Below are 17,036 nucleotides of genomic sequence, written 5' to 3'. Positions count from 1 at the left end.
GTCAAACACACAGCAAAGTATATTACTGTGAAAACATTTTCAATACTGGTCCTCATATTATTTCAAATATCCAAATTCAAAATATTAAATAATTGAAATTAACATTAAAGTTGGGAGCTGTAGACTTCATAGGGTGTAACAATTAGTTAGACTGGATTAGCCCGTATGCAACACAACTCACAACAGGTTAAACCTTTCTAAGGTTGTATTTGGGTACTTACATTGTGTTTAAATGTTGTCGCCATATTCTTTAAACATAATGTTTGTAGTAGAGATATGGGAGATAAAAATATTTTACTTTTATGTTCCTCATCTGTTTGTGCCAATTTGTATTGCAATAATACGACCAAAGTCTGGTATAAATTCGGTTTTCCTTGCTTTTGTATGTCAAGTAGGGCTGGACAAAAAGTTCGTTGAGCTGACCCACGCTGAGCCCCTGTGTGAACAACAAAACATAAAGACTAATGCATACGGCGAAACCTAATTTTTTTTAAAGAAAAACGACAAACGACATTTCTTATTTATTTGTGACCGGAGGAGATATACTCCCTCAATCCCACAAATAAATACATTTACCCCTACATTTCATGTTTGACCATTCGTCTTATTTAAATTTTTTATGTAAATAATAAAATAAATAAATCATATCTAACAATAAAATAAGTCATGAAAAAAATAAATAATATTTATTAAATTTTTTTGAATAAGACGAATGGTCAAACTTGAATTATAGAAGTCAAAAAAAATACAATTATTTGGGGGATAGAGAGAATATATTACTAGGGCCTTGTTTAGTTCACCCCGAAATCTAAAAAGTTTTCAAGATTCCCTGTCACATCGAATCTTGCGACATATGCATGAAGCATTAAATATAGACGAAAATAAAAACTAATCACACAGTTTGACGGTAAATCACGAGACGAATCTTTTAACCCTATTTAGTCTATGATTGGACAATATTTACCTCAAACAAACGAAAGTGCTACAGTTCTGAAAACTTTTCAGGAACTAAACAAGGCCTAGTATATTATTAGGTGTGGGTAGGACTTGTATATATATAGTGCGAGTACACAGAGTAAGGCGCGCGGCGACCCAGACTAGTCGATCTCGAAGGCCATGGAGACCAACGGCGGCAACGGGCGTGGCAACCACGAGGAGCCCCATCCGCAGCACCACTTCGTGCTGGTGCACGGCATGTGCCACGGCGCGTGGTGCTGGTACAAGGCGGCCACGGCGCTGCGTCGCGCGGGCCACCGCGTGACGGCGCCGGACATGGCCGGCTGCGGCGCGCACCCGGCGCGCGTCGACGAGGTGCGCAGCTTCGAGGAGTACTCCCGCCCGCTGCTGGACGCGGTGGCGGCGCTGCCGCCCGGCGAGCGCGCCGTGCTCGTCGGGCACAGCCACGGCGGATGCAGCGTCGCGCTCGCCGCCGAGAGGTTCCCGGACAAGGTCGCCGCGGTCGTGTTCGTGGCCGCGTCCATGCCGGCCGTCGGCCGCTCCATGGCCGCCGCGACCACCGACGAGGTACGTCTATACTCTATACTCGTATACATCAGCGCTACACTGGTTCACGAGCACGGCGCAGATCTGGTCGATAAGTAGCAAAACAAAATATGGTTGGTTTGTTTCTTTTTTTATTATTAATCAGGCAGAGGCAGCACACACACTTCACATCACATCTAATATGTTTCTTTTTTTGTTTGTTATCTACAGTATAAAATTAATATGGTTCTGTATGTGTGTGTTACGGTGTTGTTGCGCAGCAGCTGATGAAGTCATTAGCCATGCAGCAAAATAGTAACGGCGCCTCTACTTTGTTTAGGCCTTGTTTAGTTCTCCAAAAATTTTGTAAAATTTTTTAGATTCCTCGTCACATCGAATCTTTAGACGTATGCATGGAGTATTAAATATATATGAAAATAAAAACTAATTGCACAGTTTGGTCGGAATTGACGAGACGAAACTTTTGAGCCTAGTTAGTCCATAATTAGACAATATTTGTCAAATACAAACGAAAGTGCTACTATTCCTATTTTGGAAAAAAAAATTGGAAGTAAACAAGGCCTTAGTTGGCAAAATTTTGGGTTTTTGTCTACTGTAGCACTTTCGTTTTTATTTGACAAACATTATCCAATCATAGAGTAACTAGGCTCAAAAGATTCATCTCACAAATTACAGGTAAACTGTGCAATTAGTTTTTATTTTCGTCTATATTTAAAGTTTCATACATGCGACCAAAGATTTGATGTGACGGGAAATCTTGAAAATTTTTGTGAACTAAACAAGACCTTTGTTAAGCGTCTCGTTGACTTTAGCCCAGATCAGCCGGCCAGGCGGCCGACGACAATGATGAGTGGTAGCATCACCTACGCAAGCAGCAGCAGCAGCGTGTCGTTGGTCAATCGTATAGTAGTAGAACTCCTAGAAAGTATTGTGAGAATAAGAAAAAGGTCTTCTCTAATATTTCTAAAATTTTACTTATAAAAAGTTAAAAAATAGTTTTTGACTTTTTTTTAAAGTGAAATATTAAGAACTAGTAAAGAAGACCTTTTTTCTCTCAATATATTTTTAGGAGTTGGAAACATGGACTTTTTAGAAAAAATTTATAGAGAACTTTTAGAAATGATCTAAGTGACGTTTTCTACTCTTAGTTGTTTGATCGTTTGTTTTATCTAATTTTTTGTATAAATTATAAAATAAATGAGTTATAGATAATGTTTTGCTACAAAATGATAAGTACCTCTATTAACAAAATGAGTTATAATAAAATAGATAATGTTTGTACAAAATTTTTGAATTAGAGTGTTGGCTGCGGCTTTTCTAGGTGTGGCTGCAGCTTCTTCGGTTCGTGAAAAATTTTGGTTTTTACTACTGTAGCACTTTCGTTTGTATATAACAAATAGTATCCAATTATAGAGTAACTAGGTTCAAAAGATTTATCTCGTCAATTACAAACAAACTGTACAATTAGTTTTTATTTTCGTCTAGATTTAATGCTTCATATATGTGTACAAAAATTAGATGTGACGGTGAATCTTGAGATTTTTTGGAAACTAAGGCCTTGTTTAGATCCAAAATTTTTTTGGATTTTCACACTGTAGCACTTTCGTTTTTATTTGACAAATATTATCCAATTTTAGAGCAACTAGGCTTAAAAGATTCGTCTCATGATTTACAGGTAAACTGTGCAATTAGTTATCTTTTTTATCTATATTTAATGTTCCATGCATATGCCGCAAGATTTGATTTGATGTGATGGAGAATCTTGTAAAATTTTAGGTTTTTGGGTGTATCTAAACAAGGCCTATACCAGCCTAAACATAAAAAGCACGTGCATGCTGTGAGCGGAAAGCTGCTGCACGCCGCTGACCGCCGGCGGCTCCTTCGTTCCCATCGCGTCGGTGCTGACCTCCACAGCCACGACATGGATGGGGCTGGATGGGACGGCCACCAGCTAAGGGCATTGTTTAGATTGCTGATGAAAATTTTTTGAGTGTGTGTCGGAAGGTTGTCGGAAGGAGTTTTTAGGAACTAATAAAAAAACAAATTACATAGCTCGTCAGGAAACTGCAATACAAATCTATTAAGCATAATTAATCTGGCATTAGCACATGTGGGTTACTGTAGCACTTAAGGCTAATCATAAAGTAACTAGGCTTAAAAGATTCGTCTCGCGATTTTCAACCAAACTGTGTAATTAGTTTATTTTTTATGTACATTTAATGTTCCATGCATGTGTCCAAAGATTCGATGGGATGGATGAAAAAATTTTAGGTGGGAAACTGGCCCTGTTTAGTTCCCCAACCAAAAAATTTCCATCCATCACATCGAATCTTTGGACACATACATGGAACATTAAATGTAGATAAAAAAATAAACTAATTACACAGTTTAGTTGAAAATCGCGAGACGAATCTTTTAAGCCTAGTTAGTTCATGATTAGCCTTAAGTGCTACAGTAACTCACATGTGCTAATGATAGATTAATTATGCTTAATAGATTTGTCTTGCAGTTTCCTGACGAGCTATGTAATTTGTTTTTTTATTAGTTTCTAAAAACCTCTCCCGACATGCTTCCGACATATTCGATGTGACACCTAAAAATTTTTTATCTCCAATCTAAACAGACCCTTAACATGGCCTAATTCATTGATCACTAGAACATGGCCAGCACAAATTCATGAAATACTAATTACTCCCTCGGTTTCGTGATAATGTTGTTTTTTATTTTCAAATTTCTTATTCGATCGTTTTGTTTTATTAAAAAAATTATACAAATAGTAAAATAAATTAATTATTATTAAAATATTTTTATTAAAAAAAGTCATAATAAAATAAATAATATTTATATAAAATTTTTGAATAAGATAAACGGTTGAAAAAAAAGACATTTTCTATAGAACGAAGGGAGTACATGTAGTAGCATAGTCCATACAGAACAAGAGAACTCTTATTGCACGTGCATTAAGGCCTTGTTTACTTCCACTCAAAATCCAAAATTTTTTCAAGATTTCCCGTCACATCAAATCTTTAGACGCATGCATATAAATGAAAATAAAAACTAATTGCACAGTTGGGTCGAAATTTACGAGACGAATCTTTTGAGTCTAGTTAGTCCATAATTGGACAATAATTACCACAAACAAACGAAAGTGCTGCAGTGTCCCGAAAAATTTCGGGAAGAAACTAAACAAGGCCTAATTTGACAAATAAGAAAGAACTCTTATTGCGCGTATTAATTTGTGGGATGGCAGCAGTCTAAAACAATAGTACTCGATGCCCACTTAGGTCACTCACAATGCAGATTTTATTATAGAGTATAAAGTTATTTATTACCTTGAATAATGTGGACTTAGAGTTTACATAAGACTTGGAGTCTTATTCTACCTCTTTCTTCAATAAATATATTGCCACATCAGCAAAATACCAAACTCTATCACAAAGTCCAAGACAATTAATTACATATTATTTATGATATTTTGCTGATATGGCAGCATATTTATTAAAGAAAGAGATAGAAAAAATAAAACTCAAAGTCTTATTTAGACTTTAAGTAAATTGTTCGATGTAATAAATAACTTTAGACTCTATGATAGAGTCTGCATTGTGAGTGTCCTTAGGGCACTCACAATGTAAGACTCTATCACAGAGTCTAAGACAATTAATTATATATTATTTATGGTATTTTGCTGATATGGCAGCATATTTATTAAAAAAAGAGGTAGAAAAAAATAAGACTTCAAGTCTTATTCAGACTCTAAGTCCACATTATTCGAGGTAATAAATAATTTTAGACTCTATGATAGAGTTTGGATTGTGAGTGCTCGGCCATTCCTTTGACATTTTTTCTACATTTTCTACATTTCAATCGACTGAAAACTCTCAAGATTTCAAGCGACGACGCCCACGCCTGTGGCCACGCTATATCAGCACCCGCACTCCGCTACGCCTGCCCAGCACTTCACAACACTTCACCAACTCTAGCAAGCTTCTTCTTCTCTCACCCTCTCTTCTCCCCCAACTCTGGCGACCTTACAAGGAGGGTTTGGGCAGCCAGGTGGTAGGGACGGCAAGCAAGATAGTTTAGGCGCCCTGACGACGACAGTGGAGACTGGAGGCAGCGGGACGGGAGAGAGAAAGGAGACTATCGCGGGCATGGTAGGGTCTCGTCGTAGCTCCGTGGAGGGGAGAGAGTCTGCCATGGGCGCGGGAAGGTGTCGTTGGAGCTCCACAACCATGGAGCTGCAGCGAGACCCTACCGCACTATGGCAGTGTGATGGGTGGCATCGGCGCATTGCGCTTGAGGAAAAAGAAGCTGGGGCTGGATGCGGCGGTCGGGAAGCTATCAAGGACAGGACAGGCTGATGGGAGGCGGGGGCATCTGAAGGGTCGAGATGGCGGACTAGAGGGGGTGAATAGTCCTTTCTAAAAGTTATTACGCCGGCTAACCGAAAACAAATGCGGAATTAAAACTATCGGTCTAGCCAAGACTACACCCCTCTATCTAAGTTCTCTAGCACCTTGAAAAGATCCTAAACAAGCAAGCAAGGTGCTACCTTAGCAAGAGCTCACCTAACCAATTCTAGGAGCAAGGTCACACAAATCTATGCAACTAGTACTTTGCAAACTGGGGGAGCTCCTACTCAAACTAGTGAGGCAAAGCGCACAAAGCCTAAGCTCACTAGCAAGGTCAATAACAAGGCAACGAATGCCAAATTAGAGAGCGCAACTTACTTAGCTACTCAAACTAAGCAAAGTGACTAACAAGGTTACACAAACCAAATTAGTCACGCAAGGGAACTACTTCTAGCTACACAAGCAAGAAGGTAACTAGCAAGCTACACAAGCTAACTAATTACAAGAGCAACTACACAAGCACAAGTATATGAGCTTATGTTAGGGACTTGCAAACCAACGGGAAGAACAATGTTGACACGATGATTTTCTCCCGAGGTTCACTTGGTTGCCACCAAGCTACGTCCCCGTTGAGACAAGCTCCAAGGTTGCCGCCGGTCCTCTTGCTAGTGGTGACCCGTAAGTCACACTCTCCCACGTGGAGTGCTTACCACAAGCTCTAGCACTTGACCCGGCCGGACCACTTGTCGCTCTTCACGTCTCGCTCAACTAGAGTTGCTCTTCGCGATCCCCGCGGGGTGAGCACCGTACCCCACACAATCTCTTCTCCGGAGCACCGCACAATCTCCTTACGTGCTTCGACGGAGTCACAAGCCACCAAGCCGTCTAGGAGGTGGCAACCTCCAAGAGTAACAAGCACCACCGGCTTGCAACACGAACACCTAGTGCCACTCGATGTAATCTCTCAATGCAACGCACTAGAATCGCTCACTCACACAATCGGATGATCACTATCAAGCATATATGAGTTAGAGGCTTCACTAGCACTCCCCAAGCATGGACACTAAGTCCCAAGGGTGCTCAGCTCCAGCCAAGGCCGGCCACCACTTCTATTTATAGCCCCAAGGGCTAAACTAGCCGTTGCCCCTTCACTGGGCAAAACACGTGGGCACCGGACGCTCACAGGGAGCCACCGGACGCTCAACCCCCAGCGTCCGGTGCTCAGGCGTCAGCCACGTGTCACTAGCCGTTTGAACTCGACCGTTGCCGCCAATGGCTACTGCGCACGCGCGCCTGACACGGCACCACCGGACGCTCAACTAGTCCACACCGGACGCGTCCGGTGCACACCGGACCCGTGCGCAGAGAGCTCCGCAAACTCGCAGGGTCACCGGACGCAAGCCACCGGACGCACCCTGAGCGTCCGGTGCTCAACGGACTCATGCGCAGAGAGGGTCACCAAACCGCCCGCACACCGGACGCTGAGCACCGGACTCTCTCCGGTGCGTCCGGTGCACTCTGCTGCACCCGACAGCACACGGGACGCTAAAGGCCAGCGTCCGGTGCCTCCGCGCAGAGCGTCCGGTGAGTGTTTCCTACTAAGAAACACTCCCGCGACTTCTCCAAATTTCCCACCGGCGCAATAGAAACCCACACCTCTCTCAACCCTAGGAACTCCACCTCCTTTGCAAATGTGCCAACACCACCAAGTGTACACCACCATGTGCATGTGTGTTAGCATTTTCACAAACATTTTCCCAAAGGAGTTAGCCTCTCAAACTTGCCACGCCACTCGATCCTAACACGTATGCAAAGTTAGATCGCTCAAGTGGCACTAGATGACCGATATGCAAACAAGTTTGCCCCTCTTGATAGTACGGCCATCTATCCTAAATCCGGTCATAAACTTCTCTACACACCTATGACCGGTGAAATGGAAAAGCCCTAGGTTATACCTTTGCCTTGCGCTTTCCATTCCATCTCCTCCAATGTTGATGCAACACATGCACCAACCAATCACCAAATGATATGATCCACTTCATATCATCACGTGACCGTATTGGTTCATCGATCTTGACCTCACTTGCTCTTCACTGTTGCCTCGGTCCATCGGCGCCAAGTCTTGCTCAAGCTTCACCGTCACACGCGGTCCCTCGCTTCAAAGCCTCCGACTTGCCCTTCACTCTTGCAACCGGTCCATCAAGCCAAGCCTCATCTTGATCTTCTCCACCTTGGTCACATGACTCCATGTCATGTCTCATATGCAATGAGCTCCTCTATCATCACATCATCACCTGTGGACTAATCTCCTGTGTATCTCACATAAACACTATTAGTCTACCTAAGTTGTCACTCAATTACCAAAACCAAACAAAGACCTTTCAGCATCAGCCATGGCCTGTAGCTCAGAGAGACAGATGATCGAGAGAAGGAGGTTGAAGATGATGTCTCAGCCCTAGGATCTAGATCGGACGGCTACAAACGATCACATGAAAGAAAACGGTTTTCTGACCAAAGAAAAAAAAATAGCAGGTGGACAGGCTTGCCGCTAAGCTATTTATATTTTTTCCGCTATCACAATTTTCACCGCTATTACGAGCTATAGCGCCGCTAAGTTGTATTTGTTACAACAAATTTCACTGCTATTACGCGCTATAGCGTCGCTATGATAAATCTTCTCAGTTTGACTCTCAAAACTCCATCTTAGACTAGATTATCATTTATTCTTTACTAGTAATTTAGTATTTTGGACAATGAAGCTTTCAGGAAGCATGTTGTCATGTTGGTATTTTGTAATGTTACCTAGACTTATGAAAACATATTTTTATACATCAAATTCATATTTACCATGTCTTTTTCATCAATTACTCGTGTTTTTCATGTATTTTTTATAAAAAGTTATCTGTCATAGCGCTGCTATAGCACCGCTATAGATGCATAGCTCCTGGAAAAAGTTACCTCTATTTTCAATAGCCCGCTATTTTAAAATTTGTTTCTGACACCTAAAATTTTGCAATTCTCTTTTTTCTCTCTCTTTAATTAAGCTGCCTATTGGTACCATAGTACGTACGGATTAACAATAACCGTGTTATAATTATTCTTTCGCCTATATTATACTGTGTTGCCAGTTTATCAAGTTTATTGGAGCAAAGCCAGACTTCTTCCTAGACACCAAGGTGCTGCACCAAGAGAACCCTAACATTCCTGGACGCCCTGTTATCTTCGGGCCCAAGTTCACAGCCCAGAGGCTGTATCAATTAAGTCCACCAGAGGTGATAGCATCCTAATCTTGCTCTTCCAGCTATATGCATTTTTATCATATATCACCCTCTGTTCGAAATTATATATTGTTTTTGCTTTTCTAGTTATATGGTTTTTCTATACACCTAGACATCAGACATGCCAAGATATATCATGAAAATTGTGAAATTTTACGGTGCTTGGAAAAAATTAGAGCCATCAATTTGAATAGATCAGATGACTATAAAATAAGAAGAACTAATGCAGCAATTATATATCTAGAAAAGTTAAATTACCTGCAAATTAGAACGGAGCATGTCAAAGAAATTAAAACGGCATGCTTCATCTTGAAGAGAAAACAAAGAAAAATGAAAGCTTTTTCATAGAGAAGAAGGTTTTTGCAACTTCAAATAATGGAAACGTGTAGCTTTGTTAATATAAAGCCACAACACAATATGGCGATGAATTAAGCAGCTGCTATTTGTTGACTTGAGTTCAGGACTTGACGCTGGCCTTGTCGCTGATCCGGCCGGCGAACCGGTTCGACGAGGACGCGCTGATGAAGGACGAGAAGCTGCTGACGGAGGCGGGATACGGGTCGGCGAGGCGCGTGTTCGTCGTGGTGGAGGACGACCTCGGCATCCCGGCGGAGTTCCAGCGCCGCATGATCGCGCAGAGCCCCGGCGTCGAGGTGGAGACGACGACAGCTGGCGGCGGGGCCGACCACATGGCCATGCTGTCCAGGCCAGAGGAGCTGGTCGACCTCCTCCTCAGGATCGCCGCCATCCACGGAGAGCGTGATGACATGTGACCTTGCCGGCGATGTGTCGCTATATATGTAGCTTGGTTAGAACGAAAATAATCATTGTGACATGCTGGTGTGTCTATGCCGCACTCAAAAGACAGATGCAGTTTTCTAACAATGGCTATAATGATGCTACTTCTATTCCAACATCCTCCATGTTGATTGCAGGAATATGCTTGTTGATTGCAGTAGCCGTTTCTTAAAAAAAAAATGCAGGTTGCTATTCTGACCATTTTAGCTGGGACAGCATAATTACTATATATGCTTCACTACTAAAATAGTGGAGTTCTCCTAGTGTTTTTAGTTAGTAATAAAACACTACCACTAGTCAAACACTAGGGAATCCTCACCAGGAGACATTTACTAGGAAAAGTTTATACTAAATTTTAAATGCTAAAATACTAGGAGAACCCCACATTACTAGGAGAAATTGAAAAATCTAGTTGTGCTTGCTGATATCGGTTGTCTAAGTCAGATGTACTATTACAGCTTCCCAAACCAGAAAAATGAACTTAAAGCAGACATATATCACTACTGGACATCTAGGCTTTGCCGAATGTCTCTGGCACTCGACAAAGGCCCAAATTGCCAAGTTTTTTTTTGCCGAGTGTTTTTTTATTGTATTCGGAAAATAGCTTATTTGCTGAGTGGAAAAAAAAAACACTCGGTAAACCATTAGATACTCGACAAAGAGCCGAATTCTGATAGGGTATGAACATGACTTAGCTAGATGCTGCAAGACTAGAAAGTAAATGAAGTGTGAGCCAAAAACATGCATCAGAGATCATTGCACATCAACAGGAAGCTTGCTGAATACTCAATTGTTGGAAGCAAATGGCTGAGAAACTAAGACATGAAATAAATTGGAAAAAATGGACAGCATGCAGAACCAGGACACTATTTTCATGGTTACCAAGAGTACAGTAGAAATTAGTACATATGTAGCTCTGAAACGGCTCAACCATTCCTGGCTCTGTCAGTGTTCACTGTTCAGTAATCGACAAATCGGTAGCAACTAGCAACCGATGCTTTATTTCAAATATGATGAATACGCGCTGCAAGTGTTGAGGGAGTTCACAAGAACTGAACATACTGCTGCATGTTAAAGGTGGCAAACTTATGAGCATTACTATGGCGATCTAGGGTTGGATCAGTAAGCATTTAGTGTGTTCCTAAATTACCTTGTGGTGATGTGCCATGAGATGCTGGCAGGACCAACACAGGCAGGCAGGGCCTTGTTTAGTTCCCAAAAATTTTGCAAAATTTTTTGGATTCCCCATCACATCGAATCTTACGGTAAATATATGGAGCATTGAATATAGATAAAAATAATAATTACTTACACAGTTTATCTGTAATTTATGAGACGAATCTTTTGAGCATAATTAGTTTAAAATTAAACAATATTTGTTAAATACTACAAATAAAAATACTACAGTATCTATTTTGCCAAAAATTTTGAAAGTAAACAACGCCCTAGCCGTCAATGCAGGAGCAAGGCACCGCACCCCCTGTGGAAATCCGGCACAAATGGCAGCGTGGGCACTGGGATGGCTCGTCGGCAGAGTTAGGCGTTCTTTAATTGCAAATTTTTTTTGCAAAGTGGATACTTAGCATTTTCGTTTGTATTTGACAAATATTATCCAATTATAGACTAAGTAGGCTTAAAAGATTCGTCTCACAAATTACAGATAAACTGTACAATTAGTTATTTTTCTATATTTAATGCTTTATGCATGTGCTGCAAGATCCGATGTGACGAAAAATCTAAAAAATTTTACATATTTTTTTTGAAAACTAAGCAAAGCCTTATTAGGGCACTCCCAATGCTAGACCTATTAATTTTTATAGATATTATATATAGAAACTATGGTCTCAATAGATAGTTTCTATAGAATATTTTTTTATCGAATCACATCATTCTCTCTCTATTCTCAACCAATCATATCACTTCATGTCTTGGATTTTGTGTAGACATGGTTTCTAACTTAGACGTCAGTTTCTATGATTTTTGCTCTCTATCTTCAATAACTCTCACTAGTACAAAGAAGCACTACGCTGGCGGTGGAATATAATTTTTACAGGCGGTTTGAATTAAATAGCGCATGTGGAGAGAAATCGGCTTGCCTGACTAAAAAAACCGCCTATGAAAATCAATTTTCATAGGTGGTTTTCCTAAAGAAACCGCCTGTAGAAATCATATATTTCTATAAGCGGTTCTCCTAAGAAACCGCCAGTGAAAATCATATTTCTACAGGCGGTTTGTTAACAAAACCGCCTCTAGCAATAATTTGAAATTGAATTTTTTGAGCTTTTCAAATGACCTCTTTTGGAAAAACCGTCAAAATGAAAGTTGTAGTTCTCAAAAAGTTATGAAACTTTGTAGTTGATAAGTTTTCCATTTGAAATCATCTTGTTGTCAAAAACTACGTTTAAATTTCTCAAATTTGAAATTCAAATTTTGTAAATGACCTCGGATGGAGAAACTACCAATACAAAAGTTATAGATCTTGAAAAGTTGTGAAACTTTATAGTTGACAACTTTTCCATTGAAATCCGTTTAGGGCCTCAAATAATCAACATATGCTCGGTTTAGGATAATATGTGGGGAACTAAACTCTAATATAGACACAACTAAGTGATAGATGGAGTGGTAGAGGGGGCTACTGTTGGTATAAATTAACTGCACTCCTTTTCAATAAGATTTAAGTAAGATTATCCGCAAACACACAGATATCGTACCAATGTCACATTTTACCCGGCGGTTTTTAATATCGTATCCACGTGGAAGGTCTATATGTAGGACTTAAAACTATAACTTATACTGTTGGTGTGAACGGTAAAACATAACTAGAATCCTACTCATAACAGAGATAAGTCACTTGATAAAAGATATAAGATAAATAATGATCAGTCATCATAAATAGATAAATAAATATCAGAGCTCTTCTAGTCATAGTAATAGCTAGCTAATGGATAAACTCAGGAATAAATACTAAGGTAATTCTATAACTATATCAATGAATAACTCTAATTAGTGCAATTACATCTAGAAATTATTGTTAAGTTAACCCTATATCATAATCACATGTAAAGAGGCATCAACTAATGAGGGTATTAAGACACAAGGGTCACCTCCTTCGCGACCGCACCCATGCTAGTCCTACGTATGGAGGGTGGACTACAGAGAATCCAATGCAGCTGTCACCTATGCAGTGTACCACACGTGCCGACACATCAGGGTGCACTCGCAGATAAATAAGATATCTAGACACCACATCTACATATTGTCTACCATCTACCCAGAGATCTATTAGGTAAACGCTATACGAGCAATTACATGAATTCAATAAGATCAAACTAACTATCCTAGACATATAATCAAAGTAGACAATGACTATTGCAATTAAGAATATATAAGAGATTAAGAACAATGTTGCCTGAATCATAATATTGAATACAATACGAGAAAGGTACTAGAACTATACCGAACTCTGTGCTCCAGACAGACGCCAGGGGCTCCGGATCCTGCTGAAGAAGTAGAACTCTTCTACTTCTAATCTAACCAGGCTAAAGCTATGAACTAGAGAGGCTCTGATGAACTAGAGAAGGCTCTTGATGGATTGATCTCCAAATGACTTGATGCCTCTAGGGAGGTGGGTCTGCCCCTTTATTTATAGCCCGGTGGGATCGACGTGCGCCGTGGGATCAAACCGACTTAACCAAGGGCCAAGATGACTCCTCGTAGGTGGTGGAGGAAGCTTCCAGAAGGGGGCCCGAAACACTAGCAAGGGGCGCCGACCGGCGCTAGGGTGGGGCCGGCCGGCCCTACGTGGCAGCCTCTGCCCCCCGACTCTTCGGGTACCTTCCAGAGTCTTCCCATGTCCCATTTGCGATGTTGCCGTGGTGGATAAGTTTTGTGTTTATTTTGCACTAGAATTCCTCTTTTCGGCTTTCCTAAAATTCACTTTGGAAAATACAGAATATGCAAAACTCGTGGAAGTTGTCAGATAAAACCCTAGACTAGTGTGTTTTCATGTTTTCCTTCAGGTCTAAAGTTATAATAAAAGTTGACGTTATTAACCATCAACAAGTTCCCCCAAGCTTACCCTTTGCTAGTCCCTTAGCAAAGCCTAACTAGTAAACTTGGATTAGGAGTTGCTACAATGTTTTCATGCCTCACAAGTACACAAGTATTCAAACAAGGACTCGCCTCCGGATTAGAGTGAACTATTCTGACTCAAGACAGAACAGTCGAAAGATAGAACAGTCAAGTCGAGCACTATGCTACCCGCTTCTAGCTATCACTTAGGTCTTGGGCAGTCAAAAGACAGAACAGTCAAGTCGAGCACTATGCTACCCGCTTCTTGATCAACTATTATTCTAGAGTTTTGCAAGATTTTTAAATAAAAATCAGAGTTTCCTTGTATGACACTTTCCAGTCTCTCATATGTGGTATTTTTGGATCCTCTCTAAGGCAAGTGAGTATGCATTCTCTTTGCTCTCAGAATATATGGTATTTGTATCACTAAGACATAGTTGCCTTATCTCTCTCACCCTACTTCTAATTGGCTTATGTGGAGCTGATAGGTGGGAAAGATAATTCAAACCTACTAGCATGTATTGCATAGTTAAACCATGGATCCAGAGAAACTAATTATACAATTAAGTAATATGTGCATGTGAGTGAAGTGAAATGAAGTGATAAGAATGAAAGGGGTTATGAGGGGTGATAACTGATGGTGAATATCTAATTCTACATTTGCTCCTTGGGGATAACATACCTCCCTAATTTGAGAACAAGGATTTGGCTGTCTTTCTTTTCTTTTGCATTGGGACTTTTGTCCTCTTTCTTTCTTTTCTTCTTTTTTTCTCTCTTTTTTTTGAGATCAGCCATCCCTTTTAATTCAATGACAATAGTAGGGAGTATCAACTGGGATAACTGGGGCTTTATTAAGTAGAATAAGACATTGAATATTTTTGGGTGTCTTCTCCCAGTGTAGGAGTAGAACATTTTCTAATTAAGTGGACATGGAATGTGTGTGGGTGAATGAAGGAATGCGTACTCCTAGGGTAGGAGCAGCATAGATGTGTGTCTCCAGGATAGAAACTACACAGAGTGTAGTGCGTATATGTGGGTGGTACTTCTAGAAACAGAAGTAGCACATAGTGAATATGGTGGATGAAAGTGGTTGCATACTTCTGAGGATAGAAATAGCTAAGATTAATAGATGGAGAGCACATAATATTGACTTTAACTGCATGACTAGTTCCATAGGGTCTACACAGCTTAACTACTCTCAATGCTTATAGGTTGAAATATAAGTGGAGGTTTTCCTAATCTAGTAAGCATGAGTAATTGGCTGTGGTAGGAATTTTAAAACTCTCGTCATAAAGGAACTCATCATGTAGCAATTTAAGATTTTCAAAATAAAATTCTCTAGAATTCTAGCATCTCTAGGATCAAGATTGATAGTAGCTCAAAACCTTCCCATATTATATCCGTCAACTACCTAGACTTAGATTAAGCATTTGCTACCCCCAAGTTTTAGGCTCAGAGCAAATCTTAAGTCTAAACAGTTGTGCCAAAAACTCAAAAGAGTACAAGGTTGAAAACTAGTACTTGCAAGGAATTACGGCAGAGCAACTATTCATCATCTCCATATAAGAGTTAATTCTAGAGGTTCATCTTAACAGATTCATTAGAAGCTCTTCCTAGCAAGATTAATTATGAAAGATAAAATATTTATTGGATTTCTAAGATTATTCATCTTTTTATCATGTCATAACGCACTAGGAATAAATAGATAAGTTAGTAAGGGATACTTAGCTTGGTGTACGGGGGTTGCTCTCTCCCAAGCTGGATGTTGACGAGATTGTTGACGGGCAGTGAAAACGTACTGATCCTCCTGGAGTATCGTAGGTACTTGCTGTCAGCAACAACACTTGCCTCGTGTGAACAGTACTCCGATGGGGCACAAGACGTCCTTCTACCTGTTAGTTCTTTTTGATCCTTTGAAGCCTATGAAGCTCAAAATATACAACAAAGCTTGTGGAACTGATTAAGCGTTAGTAATAAATCTCTAAGCTTTGAGAGTCTAGAACTTTCTTATACCCATTTATCTTTTAGTAGGATCAATATTTTTTTATACTTTTCATATGTATAGTATGCCGGAAAATAAATATGCTAAAACTTATTTTTGTGCCACCATAGTAGATAAGTATGTAAGCTGATGCATCACATATTAAATACATGGGGCGTAGTAGTTTTCTAAATGCAATTCAATACATTTTTATTTTCTTTTCTAATGCATAAACAATAAAGATGCAACTACTAATGCTATTAAGAAAAATAAATATGCTTAAAGGAAAATGCAGATAAATAGCAAGTTACCTCTTGACGTGGCGTTTTGTGATTTTAAGTCCTCTCAATAGGACCTCTTACCATTTTAATTCTTAGGTGCTTTATCTGGTCCCAAAGGTGGAGACTTTGATAGTTGCACCTCTTGAGATGATGTCACCTATGTTTATTGCTTCTCCAACGGTTTGGAGTCAAGCACTAGTTCTAGGAGCTAGCAACATCTTCGCTCAGTGTGCATGTTCATAGGTCTAGGATCTTCACTTGTAGGATTCTTAGGGAGTTGACTAAAGTGTGTCCTCCTCATAGAGATATGGCAAAGATCAAGTGCATGGGCTCTATTGGTGGGAAAACACCAACAGAACCAAAATGTTTATTCATTAAAGTCTAGCCTTTGGCACATTGAACGAGATAAAGTTGATGTTTATGTGTTTTGCTCAATCTAAACATGGGTGATAGGAACAAATGATTAGCAAGCTTGTACCATTAAAACACTTGGCCGATCAGATTATTCAACATTATGGAAGGATGGTCTATCTATGCATTTAACTTCATAATTATGACTATCATCTTCCAAAGATAGGATGTGCAAGAAAATATAACTACTCATAAGGTTTAAAGCCCATGAGTAAGACTATCTCACCTTGATCACACTTACCATGATGCACAACTGGGATGAGTGGCGTAGCGTAAATATCCGTCACATGTGATGGGGGTTGTACTCTTGTGATGATGACCTTTTCTCCAATCTACACATAGTTAGAATAAATAATATATA

The 17,036-nt window shown here is 40.1% G+C and overlaps 1 protein-coding gene across 1 annotated transcript; it reads left to right on the top strand.

Annotated features, from left to right (window-relative positions):
- LOC8077663 (probable esterase PIR7A) lies at positions 1,069-10,071 on the top strand. The gene is made up of 3 exons (XM_002440941.2): positions 1,069-1,524; positions 8,984-9,127; positions 9,595-10,071. The coding sequence occupies exons 1-3, from the start codon at positions 1,117-1,119 to the stop codon at positions 9,904-9,906; spliced, it is 864 nt and encodes a 287-aa protein (XP_002440986.2). The 5' UTR covers positions 1,069-1,116; the 3' UTR covers positions 9,907-10,071.

The sequence above is a fragment of the Sorghum bicolor genome, chromosome 9 (genome assembly GCF_000003195.3).
Source record: "Sorghum bicolor cultivar BTx623 chromosome 9, Sorghum_bicolor_NCBIv3, whole genome shotgun sequence".
Taxonomy (NCBI): Eukaryota; Viridiplantae; Streptophyta; class Magnoliopsida; order Poales; family Poaceae; genus Sorghum; species Sorghum bicolor.
Note: the sequence above shows the minus strand (reverse complement) of the source record. Positions and strands in the feature narration are given on the sequence as shown.